The sequence below is a fragment of the Armigeres subalbatus genome, chromosome 1 (assembly GCF_024139115.2).
Source record: "Armigeres subalbatus isolate Guangzhou_Male chromosome 1, GZ_Asu_2, whole genome shotgun sequence".
NCBI classification, from domain to species: domain Eukaryota; kingdom Metazoa; phylum Arthropoda; class Insecta; order Diptera; family Culicidae; genus Armigeres; species Armigeres subalbatus.
In genome coordinates, this window is record NC_085139.1 from 25,093,274 (window position 1) to 25,112,540 (window position 19,267).

At 43.2% G+C, this 19,267-nt stretch overlaps 1 protein-coding gene across 2 annotated transcripts in view; it reads right to left on the bottom strand.

Annotated features, from left to right (window-relative positions):
- LOC134222877 (dynein axonemal heavy chain 10) overlaps positions 1-19,267 on the bottom strand; it is a 332,935-nt gene that overhangs the window by 91,963 nt on the left and 221,705 nt on the right. For both annotated transcript variants that reach the window (XM_062702027.1, XM_062702022.1), the window contains 3 exons: positions 18,288-18,337; positions 17,836-17,961; positions 12,522-12,644 (listed from right to left, as the gene is read on the bottom strand). In XM_062702027.1, coding sequence (XP_062558011.1) covers positions 12,522-12,644; positions 17,836-17,961; positions 18,288-18,337 — 299 coding nt within the window. The remainder of the gene's footprint in view (positions 1-12,521; positions 12,645-17,835; positions 17,962-18,287; positions 18,338-19,267) is intronic.

Below are 19,267 nucleotides of genomic sequence, written 5' to 3' on the forward strand. Positions count from 1 at the left end.
AGTGAGAAGTGAGTAGTGGAAAGGGCAAAGGGAAAAGTGAGAAGGAATCAAAATTAAGTAGCATGTGGTGAGATATGAGTGGTAAGAAGAGAGAAGTGAGAAAAAAGTACAGTCAAGCCGTCGATACTCGGTATTGACCGTCAACTCATGGAAATTTCGATATGTGGAATAGAATATTCCTGGGAAGCTGTTTCAAGTGACCATCGCAGTAACCCAGAAAATATTTTTAATGTAGCGTAATTTGCTTCCCTGAGTCGATATCAGAGTCATAGAATACTTGAGAATTGAGAAAGTCGAAAGTCATTTTGCCGAATAGACTTGGCCAAATAAATCATTTGATCAAAAAGATCATTTGCCTAATAGGATATTTGGCCGGATAAGTAATTTAGCAGAATAGGTCATTTAGCCAAATGGATTTTTAGACAGTTTTTTCGCAGAATAAGCCATTTGGGAGAAATGGACGTTTAGCAAAAAGAACAATTTGATCGAATAGGTCACTTGGTCAAAACGATGGTTTGCCGAAATGGTCGTCTGGCAGGAAGGGCCACTATGGAAAATAAGGAGTAAGAAGTAAAAAGTGAGAAATGAGGTGTGAAAATTGAGGCATCTCACTTTTCACAGTGAGGAATGAGGAGTGAGAAGTGAGGCGTTTCACTGTTCATTTCTCACTCATAATTTATTACTTTTCTCTGCGAAAGAAGTGCGGAGTGAGAAATGAGAAACAAGAAGTGAGAAGTGGAACGTCTTCTTTCTCACTCCTCATTTCTCACTTCACAATTCGCATTGTTTGAAATGTGGCCGATTAGCACAATTCATAGTGATTTGGTTGCTGCAACTCGCATATGACTCGATATAGTCTTACATAGGTTTCAATAACTTGTCTATGACAAATCTGCTGCTAGGGTGGGATGTTAGATGCTTTACAGTTCACTCATCATTTTCCATTTCTTACTTTTCACTCAGAATTTCTCACCTACCAATTCTCACTACGAAAAAATAAAAGTGTAAAATGAAAAGTTAAAAGTGATGAGTGCGAAGTGAAACTTCTCCCTTTTCACTTATCACTTCGTATTTCTCACATTTAAATTTTCACTGCAAAAAATGAGAAGTGAGACGCCCACGTTCTCGCTCATCATTTCTCATTCCTCACACTTCTCACTGTGAAAAGCGAGAAAAGCCTAGTGAGAAGTGAGCCGCCTCTCTTCTCAGTCCTTATTGCCTAACGACCAGAGAAGAAAAAAAAGAAGAAAGAAAAGGAAAGAAAAAGAGGGCAAATGGTACAAGGAAGCTGTGGAAAGATGTAAGAACGAAGAAGGAAGAAGTAAGATGGAAGAAGGAAGATGGTAGAAAACAGAAGGGAGAAGTAAGGCGAAGGAAAGCCGCAGGAAAAAAGGAAAAAAAAAGGAAGAAAGGAGAAAGACAAAATAAGAAGGAGGGAGGATGAAGGAAGGAGAAAGAAGAAAGAAATAATAAGAGAAAAGAAAATAAGGAGGAGGAGGAAGTAAGAATGAACAAGGGACAAACAATGAAAAATAGGCGAAAGAAGGAAGAAGAGAGAAATAAGGATAATTTTCTTGCTTCTCTCTTCTCATCTATAACTTCTCACTTTTGCTTCTTCACACCTCAATCAGTAAGGGGATTCCCACTTCACTTATTTTCACTTCTCACATCTCACATATTTTTCTCCCTTTGCGTTTCTCATTTTTGGGGAAGGGTTGTTTAGCCGAAGCCCATTTGGCCAAATGCCACTAGGCTGAACAAATCATTAGGCCGAAACCCATGTGGCCGAAAGTCATTTGGCCGAATAGGACATTTGGCCGAAAAGGACATTTGGCCGAAAAGGACATTTGGCGTGAGACATCTCACTACTCACTATGCAGTTCTCATTTTTTACAGTGAAAAGTGAGACGTCTCACTATTTACTTTTCAATTCTTACTGCTTACTGTAAAAAGTGAGTAGTTCGAAGTGAGAACTCTTGGTAGCACTGACGTCCAGAACCGCAAGTTTTACTGCTGGGCGCACATAAACGTGTGTGGGTGTCCTCACGCTTGCGCTACGTACTTGTCCATCTTTACAATTCACGTTCACCACGCGGCCTTTTGGCCACGAATTCCTAGGAAAGTCTGGTTCAGCGATGACCACTACGTCACCGATTTCGATCGGTTTTGTTGGGTAGTGCCACTTTGTTCAACTGTTGATAGAAGGCAAGTATTCCCGTAACCAACGTCTTCAGAAGATGTTGGCATAGATTTGCGAGGGTCTCCAGTTGTTTACCAGCGAAGCGGGGCTACCATCGTAGGCGACTAGTGGCTTTGGGCCACCAGAAGAACCCAACAATAAAAGATTGCGTGTTGGTGCTTCGTTCTCGACATCGTCAATGGGAACGTAGGTGAGGGGACGCGAGTTAATAATATTTTCCACCTCTAGGAGGCTGTTTCGAAAGACTTCTCGGTTGGTGTTCTCGGGAGCTGCATGTTTTTCAGGATTTTTTTACGGATTGCACTAGTCTCTCCCAACTACCACCCATGTGCGGACTACTCGGGGGTAGGAAGGACCCCTTCGTATGCGTAGTGATGAACTACTGCATCAGTTGATCTTGATCAAGAGATTGTAGCGCTTTCGCGATTCTCACCGATGAAGTTCGTTTCCCTGTTAGTAACAGGCTGTTACTAAACAGTTCATAGGGTGTTCCTCGCCTGCACATAAAGTTCCGCAGAGGATTACACGTACATAATACACGAACTTGTGGTGAGGGAATGCACAATTTCAATGTGGATGGCACATACCACCAGGCATGTTATCAGTACGCCCCACCTTTTCTCGATCCGCCTACCCACAACGACTTGAATTGGACCGAAATAATCGATTCCAGCGTAAGAGAATGGACAACAATTCGGGATCCGATATATCTGACGTAGTTCGCTGTCGATCGTTTCATGGTTGAGGTGGTGATAGCGTTCGTGGGTGAACCGTATGATTAGCGAGGTTATCGGATGTTCCCTTGGCAGAATAATGGTGTGGACAGCGTCGTGATTGACGAACTGGCAACCAGCTGCTCGCCCTTACATGCGAAACACTCCGTGGTCATTAAGATACGGCGAGAGCTTGTAAAGAGAACTACTATAATTGGGAATTGTAGCCGTCTTCTAACTTTCAGATTCCTTAAACTTTCAGCAGAGAACGTCCCTTGAATCGGTCCAAAAGAACCTTTTTTGCACAGGTACACGATGGGTTTCTCCTATAGACTTCACAAGACGGGTTCCAATCACTGAACCCTGGAGTACCAGTCGTGGAATTGAGACGTACTTCAGTGGCGCGATTCGGGTTTTAGCCGTAACGAACGCACACTCCACAAAGCAGTCTTCTTCGAGCCGGATATAGGCAAAGACATTCAGCTAAACTTCGTTAGTCACGGTTGACGACGAGGTCATCTTACGGTGGCATCGAGGCAAACTGTCTCAACTTCAAGCAGTACGTTAAGCCAAATTCTCCGTTTCTCCAGTAGCTGATCCCCTATCTGTTCATCCCAACCAATTTTTGAACGCCAAATTTCTTGGAGCAGAATGTTTAAGTACATCAGTACATGCACCAGGAAGCCGAGCGGGTCGTAGACTCGGCAGATACTACGAACGTCCAGAGTATGTGGCTTCCTTCTGCACTGAAAGTTTGCGAATATATCCTTTCGCTTGGTAGTCTAAGATTTTTTCCTGAAGAGCCTTGGCCAGCACTGGTTCCCGAGCCATGCGCTTGCTCAAATAGTTTTACCTTTTCAGGGCCATGGCTTTGCTCGACGGTAGTCGAACATAATAGTATCGCCATAGCAGACAGGGTCTCATATCGTTTATTATGCAAAACCGTTTAACAGTTTCATTGCTCGATCGTCGTCTTTCGACATCAAAGGTGTTCCGTTGAGTTGTACCCCGAGACTATCGAGGGAGAAATAATTCTTGACTGCTGCATGCAGTTCATTGCATTGCCAGATGTGGTAGATATACGAAACGTCGTTTTTCGCATCCGTTTGTCCTGGCAGAAAGGAGCACGGACCGTAGACCACCCAGCCTAGCCGAGTTAGTACAGCTGTCGGTTGGTTCTCACTTCCTTCCCTGGAATCAAGTGGATACTCCAATCTGGAGCTGTCAACTCCCAACAGGATTCGGGGTTTTGCTACAACATAAGAGTCAATTGGTGTTAAATACTCGAAATGCTTCGCTAGCTTGGTCGCTGCTATTGACTGTTCAGGAAGATCTAGGCTACGTACGGTATGTACCTCCGGAAGATGGAAGCGCTGTCTTGAGTTTGAAGCACTGGAAATGTCCACTGAGAATATAACCGAATCTAGTTCATATCTTTCTTGCCCTCCTGTCCACGAAATGCACAGCGGAGACTTCTTGCCGTTGAGATTGAGTTTCTTCCACAAACTGCGTTCCACCAGTTTTGATGTCGATCCTGCATCCAGGAAGGCGTGTGTAGTAATCGATCTTCCTTTGCCGTGCAGCGTGCCACGCACGTACTTCATCAGCACAGCAACGAGCTGTGATGCGCATTTACAGACGCGTTCTGTGCTGGAGCGCTTGGTGACGGCTTGTTGTGTTTGCTGTCGTCATGCGTTATCTCACAAGTTTTGAAGTGCTTCTTCAAACACTTTCGACAGATTTTTTTTTATCGTTCATCGTTCATCAAGCATTCAGCGACATTTTCAAAAAAAATGCTGTGACGCCGAAGTCAACAATGGTCTCCATCTTCTCAGCCTTCGGGGGTGGCATCATATGAACTCTCCGGATCATTGTCTCCACGATGGATTCCGGATTATCAAAGAGTGTTTCCAGCCGGCTCATTATCACAGGAACGTTATCGGGGTGTGGAAAAAGGCTTTTAACGGCGTTTATTGCCTTGTCATGCAAGTTTTCTCAAGACGATCGAGAAGCTCATCGTTCTTGAAACTACTCATTTTGGAAGTTCGCTCTTATGCTGCAATAAAACGTGGCCATTCTTCAGGATCCCCACCGACCTTCGGGAGATCTTTTACCGTCTGTCTTGCAGCTGCACTGTTTAGTTGCACAGTGTTGCTATTCAGTTGTGGCTGATACTGCTGCCGCGATGAGACCAAATTCTGTAGCGGAGTAGACGTCATCTGCGGTTGGCCGACGTTCTGACCCATGGCCGCGGGATTTAGAGAATTCTGGACATATTGATGCAGGTAATTCACCGTAGGATAGGCTGACATCCTAATCGGCGGCTGAGACGCTACGGTGTATACCGGCATCGATGGCAAATTGGATATGGCTGCTGGATATCCACAAATCGGTGGTTGGTAGTTCGGCAGAAATCCCGGGATGTTTTCGGCGGGTCGAAGTTGTTGATTGTACTTGTCCCAGGAACAGAATTTTCGCAAAATTGTTGAGCGGCACCTGGTTGAAACGGAGCAGTATATCCGTTTGTAGCCGGCACGGAGCGATCCGGCCCAAGTTAATTTGCCCGGATGAGACTCCCAAAGGGCGAGTCCATTTATTTTCCAGATAGGATTTACGGATCGTTCCAACTGGCTACGAACTAAATCTTGCCAAACGGTATCACCCTAATTATCGCAGCATGCTTTACAGCCACGATGCCACTCAGAGAGACGGTGAGAGCCCACCACACCTAATACACTCTAAATGTGAGTGCGCCTATCATCATCGGTCGACTCTCTCGGTTCATCTATTCGTCTCCCACAAAGTTGGAAGCAAAACAACATACTCAGTCAAACTCAACACATAGAGGACGAAACCGAAAACTACAACAGACCGGAATGACGTAAACACAATTAATTAATAGCTAGGGAAGGCATAATCAAAGCTTTATTTACATGAATGGAACAGTTTATTTGCTTACATTACTGAAGATACACATAATCATGGGGGGGTGAGATCGTATTGGTTTATGTGTTGGTGTTCGTTCTATTGCCTATCTCTAGCTTGTGTGCGGTTTGCTCTATCCTATCTCATACTCTCATGTGCTCTCTGCTTCTACACGTTGTGTGACGTCACGGATGATCGGAAGTTCAGTTTCTCGTCATTCTGCGCTCCGGGTATTAGGTGGGAATTTATGTGGGGGCGAAAATGGGCTCACGCACGCTTTTCACTGATGACGACAGACTTGAGCGGTTGGTGGGCTTTCCACTCCAACTCGCGATTTCTTGATTTTGCTTCAATAGCACTTTCACGGGTCCTCAGTCTAAGACTGGCAAAAAATATCCCTCCGCGGCGCCCTCCTCGGACGCCGCACTCCATGCAAAAATAGACTTTGATTGGAGACTCACCGATTCGATGCGACTTACTACAGTCGATGACCTACGGGTAGGGTCGATGCTCCTGGCGATCGCTGCTCAATGAAGCGATGGCGGTTGCTTGCTTTGCCGGCGGTTGGATTAACCGGCTGGTGGACTTCGTCCACGTGGAAGTCCCCAGAGCTCCCTTAGACCAGCATGGTGACGGACCAGTCTACTTCCGATGGGTAGTCGGTGGTCGGGAATTTCCGACCGTTAGGGGAACAGGTATCGCGCTTGGGTGTGTGGAAATTCTGCGGGTGAGAAGCCCAAGCCAATATGGCTAGACGAAACAAATAAGCACCGGCACAACTAGCACAATTAGAGCACGATGGACTACCTTCTATCTTGGCTTTGATTTCCACTATCGCACACAATTTCACACCGCACACGTAACTTTAACCTACTGTTGAATGAATAATTATTTAATCAATCAATTACATTTAACGTCACTAATAGGACCTACTTTTGGCAAACGAAACAGTAGCTAACAAACGCGAACACTTCTAACTTTACGGAAAGGCACGGACGAAATGATCGAGTCTGTGAATCCTCAGATTAAGGAAGGTGGGACTCGGACACAACCGGAAGTACGTCATTTCCCGACCCCTTTGTGTACAGTCGTGACTTTATCGGCACGATTGATAATTTGACAAGATTGTCGCGCTGCTATCCCTTTCCCACCTTATCCAGAAATGGCTTCGACCTTGGAGAGTTTGGCTGATTGACAGTGCCCGTTTGCATACGTCAAGGGACAAATATGTACAGTTTATTGGCGATTGAAAGACGGAAATGCTTACAATCTACCTTAATTATAATAAACTTTATACAAAATTATTTACACTTTTCCTGACTGCTTCACGTTATCCGTTAGATTGTTCAACATTTGCTGACACCATTGGAATAAAACTACAGGGAAGACACACAACCGTTTTTCGCAAAAGCTCATCGTACACTGGCAAATGCGTCTCGTCAATCGAATTCCTTACTTCTTTGCCCGCATTATCCATTTTCTCCAGCCATTCGTTGATTTTCTCGAGACTTGCTTCCGTTTCCACCCTAGAGTCACTATCCTCCAACATTTCACATTCCAGCGCTAGTCTAGTTGTTTTTTCTCCAACACCTGGCTTGCTTCCAAAGCATTTGCTTGTAGCTCTCGAAGTTGCATTTACCGGAGGTCTCTCCATTGTTGACGGTAACCTTTTGCGACGCATGTTAACCCAAGCTTCTTCATCTCTTTAAATTCTTCACCACTTCAGGTCGTTTAAGAAAATGCTCCTTCATAATCGACCATTTGGCGCAGTTTCGGAGTATTTGGGGGTTTTGACCATTCGGAACGAAATCGACATCAGTCGCCTCATACCACACTAGCACGCTCTTCGTGTATTGGCATTATGCCAACTCCGTGGGTGTAGGTGAACTCCGCTTTTTACAAGTACAAACTACTTGCCAAATTAAGAACTTCCTAACGATCTTCGACATCTTCTGCGTCCGGTAGTTCTCGGGAACACACACACTGGAATCTAGTTGGAATTTGCCTTCACTTTTGTCTCCTCATCCACTGTGTGTGGGTTGTGGTTTCGTTATATTCTTGTTGTACATCTAAAGAACACGATTTTTTGTGATCGTTTTCTGTTTCTCGTCGTGTTGTGTATTGCGATCGTATTCTGTTTCTTTCGGTCGGGGGCTTCTAAGCCTAGTTTGAGGCACTCTGCACGAAAGTCTTGCTCACATGCTTTTTTTAGTCAGATCTTGAACAAAGGCGTTTGGTTTCCGTTCAAAAGCCCCAACCACAAATTTGTGATCTTCGCTTCGAGCAACACTCAACAGTCAGACGTTCTTCGAGCTGTTTTATGATACCCGACACTGTGGAATTCGTGATTCTCAACGGAAACCAAACGCCATTGTTCAATATGTGTTCAATAAATTTCATGATACGACAGATTCCAATTCTGAAAAGGGCTCGCGCAAAACTTGTTTGCACACGCACTGTACCTGTTGAAATCAACTCGTAGAGTGTAAACGATACACATTAAACTATGTCTACGCAAAATTTTAAATAATTATACCCAACGGATCAAAAGAAAGAGCAATGTGAGTGTGTGTAAATTTATGACCGAATCTCAACAGGGTGGTAGTCCTCTAGAGATACAAGATCTGATTAATGCACATGAAAGACGAACGCATATCTAAAGTCTTTGGAAGAAAAATCCTGCAGACCATCTATGGTGGGTTGCAGTTGGAGACGGTATATGGAGGACGCCAACATTTGAATCCAGTTTTTTTGGTAGTTTAGCTGGTAAAGCTAGAGGAAAGACGCATTTTTATCTGAGTCAAAATTAAGAAGAAAAAAATCCAAAGGTTTAAAATTATATTTTAAATCACTCAAATACCGCAAATACCTTCCATGTATACGATGGGCCATCCTGACAAAACATCGTGGCTGGGTATCATTTTCGCACAAAGGCGGCAAATTTACCTTCCCATATGTACCGCTGAAAAATGATTTCGGCCAACATTTTGCGAGACGGAAAAAAGATCAACACTTGATTGTTTGAGCTAATGTAGCACATAATAGGTATATGAAATGTTTTTTGAATCCGGATAGACTTGCCATCAAGTTCCTGCTTCGAAGCTTTCGGGATCACTGGTGCGAATTAGTAATTCCGTTCGAATCTTTTGGTATCGCACCAAAAACTAAAGCTTCAAATGCAGTCTCTCCGATGTCAAGTTCCTCGTCATCTGACTTCGCTGATATTTCCAAAGCAGGATCCTTTTTAACTTTCTTTATATTCCTCGTACATTTTATTTTAGTCGTACTTACTACAACCATTTTTGCACCTTCTCTAGCCACAAATCTGAAGCGCTTCGACAAAAAAAGTTGAATCTGTTTTGAAACGTTTCTGGCGAGGAATCCTTTGCACCACGCAACAAGTCCGCACTACAGACACAGGAAAGAAACGATGTGATTCATACTCACAATCAACTCGCATGTATGTTGTGGCGATTGTCAACAATTCCTTGATCTCCTTGAAGCTGATAATGCCTTTATGATCCACTAGTTCTGCCTTTCAACTGCTCCAGAACGGAAATTTGGTGAGCCAATTCCAATATATTATTAATTTACATTAAAAACTTTATAAAAATAACGTAAAAAATCTTCTTCTTATATATAAAAATGAAATGGTCTGTGTTCGTATCCGCATAACTCGAAAACGGCTGGATGGATTTTTTTCATTTCTTCAGCAGATACATTTGTTATAGCTTCCGACGGGTTTATACGATATTTCCTAATGCGAAAATAAGGAGTAAAGTTGAGCAAAGCGTGAAAAACTAAAATTGTGATTCCTATGCGAACTTTGCATGGGCTGTTCGGAACGCACATTCTCGCCTACTATGCAGGACAACGTCTGCCGGGTCAACTAGTATTAAATAATTATCAGGGCACCCGATTGAAGCGATTTGGATAGGAATAGGATACGAGTGGAATCGCCAACTTCCTATTGTTAACATCTCGTGAATAAGGGGCGGGCTCTTCTCCCCATCTATTGGGTCAATCTGGGAAACGAGGGCTAGGTTATATTGTTGTATGTACTAACTTTCTTCTGGATTGAGATTCTCTATTCATCCTGTGGATTCGCATAAGTGTCTCTGCTTATGGAACCACCCCACCCATTTTTGGCCCTTCAGACAGGAGTTTGATGAAATACAAACAATAATATAATCATGATCAAATCGTTTGTCAGATATGGCCAGTGCTATCGGCAGGTGCGTTGCTACAATAGAGATGGTAGTATCATCATCATCATCATCATCATCATCATTAATAATTAGCAGCCAATATCTGATCGAATCTTTCTATTTAAGGTCAAACTGGTCAATCGCAATTATTTTTTGGAATAATTGCAAATTACGGTACTATTTTGATAGATAATAGTTCCTTTCAATCCTGAATAATGTATTTGTATTTGAATGACGCTACTCAAATAAATTAAACAGTTCTGAACATTTATGAAGTTGCAAGTTTGGCCAAATTTATCAGCTATTACTGATTTTGTTTATACTACAAATTGTTAAACGGCTTATTTTTTTGTTGGGGCATAGAACCCCTGCGTCCATTGAGTTGAACTTTTGTGGTATGGTCCAAACAGCTTATTTAATCAAGAAGGCATTCATTGAGCTATTATCAATTCAAAAAGTACATATGACGCTGTTGCGAATGTTTGTCTGTGTAAGAAAGTTAATTTCTGTTCAAAGGAAGCGCATAAAATAGCGTAAGCTCAAACATTGTCGTAGCGGATTGTTCTTATGAAATAGGAACAGACGTTAATTAGGGAGCAGAGCATGTGCTTATTTTTTGGGGATGTGAAAATATTCCGGAAAACCGTTCCCTAACCTCTATATTTGTTTGTTGCCACCGAAAAGCAATCATGTGCAGATCGGATTGTGCTTTCCCGATTCGGGGTTGTGCGTATGTGGGCAGCACTTAGGAGAACCTCAAACACCGTTGACGATTACGCGATTACGGTCACGCACGAATGTTGTAGTACCGCCCAACTATCAAGGGACCCTGCACTGTGCGGGTAAGCATACTCCATTTGGAGAGCGTTCGAATGCAATATTTCCCGTTAGATTTTAATAGAATTTATATTTGATTAAATCAATACAATACAATGCCGTTTTGGGAATTCGGGATCCTCATTCTCGTTCCAGTCCGGCTGGAACAAACAGTTGCGCTTTATCGGAAGAACACATCATTGCACCGCAATCTGTCCGTTGATGTTGGTAGAAGTGCTTCCGCATGGATCGCCACTGCAAGTGCCTGGTAGTTGGTGAATGGAAACGGGCTGGAGCCCGATCAGGAGTGTGTTATTAAATCACACTGTGACTTAACGTTGTTTGTGATAACGCCTGGTTTTTTTAAATAAATTAAATAATAACTAAACTTTGCCTTACCATAGAACAAATTGAAAAATGAATTAATCATATCAATAGTTTTTATAACTATTTGAATAAAAATACATATTGGTTTTGTCTTCCTGGTCGGGTGTTCACACGCCTACTTCGTTATTGTTGAACTCTCCATCAGTAGGCGCATGGAGCGCGATGGGTGGTACGGCTGGCAATGCACTGTGACTTCCGCAACTTAATTTGTTCAAACAATGAAATTCTCCCATCAGCCGCAACACGGGCGCGCCAAGCCTTATTCAGGTCCGTTCACTGCGAGCCGGCAAATGTTTATAATAAGTATCGGAAAACGGCTTTCCGAGCGGATGCTGCTGTCCGTCTCTCGGAACAGGGAATGCTTCAAAGTACCTACTTCAAACGGATGGGAAATGTGCGATGCAAACGAAGAGAGAGAGAGCGCCGTATTAATTGAATTAACATTGCAACGCAAATTATTTGTGGTGCAATTTGTATTTTATAAAACGAACAAATCGGATTATTGATTGAAGCTTACGGATAAACGGTCGATGGGAGCTGTTGCTCCTATGACACTGTAGACTTCGTGTTCTATAGATGAAGCAATATGTTTTTTTTGCGACCAGTAGTTACAGCGGTGAAAAAAATCCAAAGAACTATATCCAAATTGAATCGTTTTTTCGATTACCTTATACTATTTTCATGATTTCCTAAAATACATGTTAAAAATACATTTCCTAAAATACATGTTTCTTTTCAAAATACATGTTTGATACATATTTTTTCGAAGATCAAAAATTACGGAACTTATTTTAAATTAAGAAAAACTGATGCTGGCAAGATTGTATACTATCTGTTACCTCATTTTTGTCCCATCTTTGCTGGGTTTACTATTCATATGGGAAAGGTATGCGATTACAGGCAGTTTAGTACTAAAATGGGCTGCATCAAATTAAAAACTCATGTCAACCTTCTACTCTAAAAATCGTGTCAAGTGTACTGATTGTGATTAGAAATCGACAGTACAATACATACGGGTACCTATAACCAAAGCTTCTCGGCTAACTCAAATTACACGTTTGATGTTTTCCATGCTGCTGAATTTAGACCAATGGCTTCAATAACTTTTCAGAACCGTTCAATCCAGGAAAAATGACGTACCAGATAACAGATTTACATAAAAAAATGAAATAACTATTCGTCCATTCCATTCTGTCGTAAACCAGCACTGTTCATAGACCCGCGCCCAAAAAAGATTATAAAAAAATCGTAACAGCAGTATCAACAACATACCTGATAACACGGTACCGACGGCGCGAAAATCCATCCCCTCGCCACAATTGGTGACCACGCAGAGCAGAGCCATCGCTTTAGCCAAATCCTTGGTGGTTTCCGTTTTACCTGTACCGGCGGGACCTGCAAACAGTCAAACGCAACAACAACGAAACAAAAAAAAATAGGTTAGTCACTATATAGTACACGTGGAATAGACTGCTGACTGGTCAGCACTGGTGGTAGGCGTACAACAACCTGGACCTGATATCGGTTCGAGCTCGGTGAATGTTTCGGAGCGTTATTGCCGGGAGATGATGTTTACACTTTTTGAATGGATAGTTGCCCGAGTAAAGAGCAGAGTAAGAACGGATCACAATGGTTGTGGGTTGTGTTGCAGCTGTTGGGTCTTTGCGCGTGTAATATCTGTCCGATTCCGGCTTCGAAATGGGGAAAGTGTATGACTAGCGTTCGCCCACCATGAACCACCGACACAAAAACATGCGCCAGAACCAACCATTAACCTTCACCGTACGTCGTAAAAAATGAGGTTTCACTTCACAGGGATGTTATTTTGTTTTTTTTTTCGAGAAAATTCCGGAGAAAATTCCAGGGAAAATTACTGTGGAAAATCCGAAAAGTTCGAAAAATAATCCAAGAATTTTCCGAAGAATAACTCATGGCAGTTACTAGCAAAATTACCAAGGAAATTACGTAGAACATCCCAAGGAAACTCCGAAAAATTTCCTGAAGAAATTCCGAAGAATTTCTTGAGCAAATTACGAAGAATTTCCGATAGCAATCAGGAAGAATTCCCTGAGGAAATTCAGAAGCATTTTCCGGGAAAATTCCAAAGGTTTACTCGAGGAAATTGCGAAGAATTTTCCGAGGAAGTTCCGGAGTATTTACAAAGGAAATCCCGAAAAATTTCCCGAAAAAAAACCAAAGGATTTCCCGAGGAAACTTCGAAAGGTTTCCAGAGCAAATTCAGAAGGACTTTCATAGCAAATCCTGAAGGATTTCCCGAGGAAACCCCGAAGGATTTCCCGGGGAAATTCCGAACGATTTCCCGATGAAATTCCAAAGGATTTCCCGAGGAAATTCCGAAGAATTTCCTGAGGAAATTCCGAAGAATTTCCTGAGGAAATTCCGAAGAATTTCCTGAGGAAATTCCGAAGAATTTCCTGAGGAAATTCCGAAGAATTTCCTGAGGAAATTCCGAAGAATTTCCTGAGGAAATTCCGAAGAATTTCCTGAGGAAATTCCGAAGAATTTCCTGAGGAAATTCCGAAGAATTTCCTGAGGAAATTCCGAAGAATTTCCTGAGGAAATTCCGAAGAATTTCCTGAGGAAATTCCGAAGGATTTCCCGAGGAAATTCCGAAGGATTTCCCGAGGAAATTCCGAAGGATTTCCCGAGGAAATTCCGAAGGATTTCCCGAGGAAATTCCGCAAAATTTCCCGAGGAAATTCCGCAAAATTTCCCGAGGAAATTCCGCAAAATTTCCCGAGGAAATTCCGAAGGATTTCCCGAGGAAATTCCGAAGGATTTCCCGAGGAAATTCCGAAGGATTTCCCGAGGAAATTCCGAACGATTTCCCGAGGAAATTCCGAAGGGAATTCCGAGGAAATTCCGAAGGGAATTTCGAGGAAATTCCGAAGGGAATTTCGAGGAAATTCCGAAGGATTTCGAGGAAATTCGAAGGATTTCGAGGAAATTCGAAGGATTTCGAGGAAATTCGAAGGATTTCGAGGAAATTCGAAGGATTTCGAGGAAATTTCGAAGGATTTCGAGGAAATTCGAAGGATTTCCCGAGGAAATTCCGAAGGATTTCCCGAGGAAATTCCGAAGGATTTCCCGAGGAAATTCCGAAGGATTTCCCGAGGAAATTCCGAAGGATTTCCCGAGGAAATTCCGAAGGATTTCCTGAGGAAATTCCGAAGAGATTGATTTTTTCACCAAAAGACATAATCCTGGAGGTGCCCCGTAGAATTCGACAAAAAAAAATTTCTCCCCATACTAAGCTGGGCCAGTCTTTTGTTTAATTTTTGATTCCAAAACTTTGTATTGTACATAATATGCATGGTGATCGGCTCGGAAGCCTCCTTTCAAAAGGCTCGGAAGCCTCCTTTCAAGAGGCTCGGAAGCCTCCTTTCAAGAGGCTCGGAAGCCTCCTTTCAAGAGGCTCGGAAGCCTCCTTTCAAGAGGCTCGGGCCTCCTTTCAAGAGGCTCAGAAGCCTCCTTTCAAGAGGCTCAGAAGCCTCCTTTCAAGAGGCTCAAGCCTCCTTTCAAGAGGCTCAGAAGCCTCCTTTCAAGAGGCTCAGAAGCCTCCTTTCAAGAGGCTCAGAAGCCTCCTTTCAAGAGGCTCAGAAGCCTCCTTTCAAGAGGCTCAGGCCTCCTTTCAAGAGGCTCAGGAAGCCTCCTTTCAAGAGGCTCAGAAGCCTCCTTTCAAGAGGCTCGAGCCTCCTTTCAAGAGGCTCAGGCCTCCTTTCAAGAGGCTCAGAAGCCTCCTTTCAAGAGGCTCAGGCCTCCTTTCAAGAGGCTCAGGCCTCCTTTCAAGAGGCTCAGGCCTCCTTTCAAGAGGCTCAGAAGCCTCCTTTCAAGAGGCTCAGAAGCCTCCTTTCAAGAGGCTCAGAAGCCTCCTTTCAAGAGGCTCAGGCCTCCTTTCAAGAGGCTCAGGCCTCCTTTCAAGAGGCTCAGGCCTCCTTTCAAGAGGCTTGGAGGCTTCCTTTCAAGAGGCTCAGAAGCCTCCTTTCAAGAGGCTCAGAAGCCTCCTTTCAAGAGGCTCAGAGCCTCCTTTCAAGAGGCTCAGAAGCCTCCTTTCAAGAGGCTCAGAAGCCTCCTTTCAAGAGGCTCAGAAGCCTCCTTTCAAGAGGCTCAGGCCTCCTTTCAAGAGGCTCAGAAGCCTCCTTTCAAGAGGCTCAGAAGCCTCCTTTCAAGAGGCTCAGAAGCCTCCTTTCAAGAGGCTCAGGCCTCCTTTCAAGAGGCTCAGGAAGCCTCCTTTCAAGAGGCTCAGAAGCCTCCTTTCAAGAGGCTCAGAAGCCTCCTTTCAAGAGGCTCAGGCCTCCTTTCAAGAGGCTCAGAAGCCTCCTTTCAAGAGGCTCAGAAGCCTCCTTTCAAGAGGCTCAGAAGCCTCCTTTCAAGAGGCTCAGGCCTCCTTTCAAGAGGCTCAGAAGCCTCCTTTCAAGAGGCTCAGAAGCCTCCTTTCAAGAGGCTCAGAAGCCTCCTTTCAAGAGGCTCAGGCCTCCCTTTCAAGAGGCTCAGAAGCCTCCTTTCAAGAGGCTCAGAAGCCTCCTTTCAAGAGGCTCAGAAGCCTCCTTTCAAGAGGCTCAGAAGCCTCCTTTCAAGAGGCTCAGAAGCCTCCTTTCAAGAGGCTTGGAGGCTTCCTTTCAAGAAGCTCAGGCCTCCTTTCAAGAGGCTCAGGCCTCCTTTCAAGAGGCTCAGAAGCCTCCTTTCAAGAGGCTCAGAGCCTCCTTTCAAGAGGCCTCAAGCCTCCTTTCAAGAGGCTCAGAAGCCTCCTTTCAAGAGGCTCAGAAGCCTCCTTTCAAGAGGCTCAGAAGCCTCCTTTCAAGAGGCCTCAGAAGCCTCCTTTCAAGAGCTCAGAAGCCTCCTTTCAAGAGGCTCAGGCCTCCTTTCAAGAGGCTCAGAGCCTCCTTTCAAGAGGCTCAGGAAGCCTCCTTTCAAGAGGCTCAGAGCCTCCTTTCAAGAGGCCTCAGAAGCCTCCTTTCAAGAGGCTCAGGAAGCCTCCTTTCAAGAGGCTCAGAAGCCTCCTTTCAAGAGGCTCAGAAGCCTCCTTTCAAGAGGCTCGGAAGCCTCCTTTCAAGAGGCTCGGAAGCCTCCTTTCAAGAGGCTCGGAAGCCTCCTTTCAAGAGGCTCGGAAGCCTCCTTTCAAGAGGCTCGGAAGCCTCCTTTCAAGTCCTTGCAAAATGCTCAGAAACTTCCTTCTAAGAGCCTCGGAGACTTCCTTTTAAAAGGCTCGGACGGAAGCCTCCTTTAAAGAGGTTTCAGAAGCTTATAAAAAGTATGCCCTTAAAGAATGCCGCAACTTAATTTGAATCGGAAAGCTTCACGGAATAGAGAAAATTTTAGACATCTTTTTGAAGTGCTATATTTCCCGTTAGTCTTCAGGTCCGTTTTTCATACTTATGAGTTATGCTTTTTTTCATTTACAGCAAAAAAATTGCGAATACCTCAATGATGGCAAAAGTTCGAAGGGGTTCCTCTCAGGAAAAAGGATGAGTACCGCTGCCTTAGGAAATTTCGAAGAGTTTCTCGAGGAAATTCAAAAAATTACCCGAGGAGATTTCGATGATTTTCTTGAAAATATTCCGAAGATTTACCTAAGGATATTCTGAACAATTTCCAAAGAATTGCTCGACAAAATTTGTCGAGGGAATTACCAATAACTTTTCGAAAATTTCACGAGAAAACCCTAAAAACTTTCTCAAGGAAACTTCGAAGGAAATTGCTTTGAATTTCTCTTCGAAATAGCGAAGAATTCTCCTAGGAAATTCAGAAGAATGTTCCGAGGAAATTCAGGAGAATTTTCCAAGGAAATAGCGAAGAATTTATCGAATAAATTGGAAATTCCTTGAAAATTTTCAAGGATTATTTTTGGACTTTTAATCGTGATATATGTGGAATATTCTTCGGAATTTTCTTGGAATATTTACTAAAGTTTCTCAAGGAATTCTTTCGGTATTTTCAAGGGATATTTTCTGAATTTTCTAATGAAATTCAGATCTGAAACGTCTTGGAACTTCCGAGTGTAGTAGCTGCCAGTTTTGGCCATGTTCCTAATTTGGTCAGTTTCTCGCATATCTCCGAAAGTAAAGGATATTCCGAGGGTTTTATTAGATGTAACAGGAGGGTATGTCTCACGCTTCTTCGCTGTGAAAACTGATCGATATATTTTGGTAAATATGCTTTTTTCAGGGTTGACCAAAACCGGTACACTTCTCCTAATATAATTTGAAAAATTTCAAAACTGTGTGTCGCCTAGACGCATGAGTCCCGGGCTGCAAATATGTAAAAAATATTTATAGCTAGACAGCTATGAAGATTTTAAGAGGAGTCGTAGATCTGATTAAATAATGACTATCACAAAACTCAAACTTATTCAAAAAAGATATAATTAGTGTTTTGTTGCCAAAGTCTGCACGGTGTTACCAAAGTCAATTGTATTAAGTCAACAGCAAATTTATGAATTGACATTTGAGTTATTTTTTTCTCCAAAGCGTGGCTGATAAAATAAATTTCATTTTAAAATCTTAAACTTATTGGTTGTTTATGCCAATACAACATCATAAAGTAGCAAACCATCCCTGATACTTACCCGCTGGTGCGGCACCCAGCTTCATCGTCAAGGCTTGCGTTATCGTTAAGTAGATTCGATCCGTGAGCGGTGTAATCACAAGACGCCCATTCAGGCCCATGTACTCGTAGCCGTAATCGAATTTCCCTAGTTTTCCGAATGGATTGCCGGCCGGACGCAGGAGAATGATGGTGACGGTGCAAGCCAGATGGTGCCACATGCAACGAAGAAGACCGATGAAGTGAGACCACATTGTTTCCCCGATCCGATACCGTTCCGGTTCAGCCAACGGCGAGGCAGCATCCAGAAAGCAAAAGAGTAACAGAAAATGTAATTAGTACGGATTCCGACTGCTTGCATGGGTTGCTACTGGGTAAGGCACACTTGCACATGGGGCAACAGAAGGTGCATTGATTTTCGGGTAAGGTTTCAACAATTATCACAGTACTTGTTCGGAGACGGAGAGCGCTCACCTGTGCACTGGACCACGAACAAATTGTCCATTTCTCGAAGCCAGTAGAATCTGTAATTCAAATAGGAAACAATTGGTTTTACAGGCATATGATGGAGCATTATCGGTGGAGAGCAGTGCAGGGTAGAAGCTTTGAAATGCAAAACTCTATTGAGAGCAGGCCGGTGAGTTTTGGCAAGACTCTGGTGCTATCTTTCAAAATAAGCAAAAGTTGTTCATTGACACCTTGGATTTTTTAGGGGGAACAATAGTGCCGACAGATGTTCCGACCGATTGTTGTAGCTGGAGTTAACTTCATGATTCGAATCAAGCAGAAAGTACGGTACCCTCTTTACCGGGTCACTACAACGTTTGTATTTAGGGTAACTGTTTTGGTTCTTAATCTCTCAAGCAATGTTTTAGGTTTTTTAATGATTTACTCTAGATTATGATTTACTCTAGAAAAGTGTTGTAATACTAGCAACATTACTGTAAATAGCTCCTATATTCCGAATGTTACCGAAAACAATGATTTATAGAGGCAAAAGTTTGTTTCTTATAAATCTCTAGCTGTTTCCAGTGAGACAGAAAAATGAGCAGTTTCCCTGTTTTTACATTCAATGCAGGGGCCCTCCTTAGCCGTGCGGTAAGACGCGCGGCTTCAAAGCAAGACCATGCTGAGGGTGGCTGGGTTCGATTCCCGGTGCCGGTCTAGGCAATTTTCGGATTGGAAATTGTCTCGACTTCCCTGGGCATAAAAGTATCATCGTGTTAGCCTCATGATATACGAATGCAAAAATGGTAACTTGGCTTAGAAACCTCGCAGTTAATAACTGTGGAAGTGCTTAATGAACACTAAGCTGCGAGGCGGCTCTATCCCAGTGGGGGATGTAATGCCAATAAGAAGAAGAAGAAGAAGAAGAAGAAGAAGAAGCAGTATATTATAAAAGCATTCGCAAACTTGGGTGCAAGATTGAGTAAGTTAACTGAGAACAAGAACTT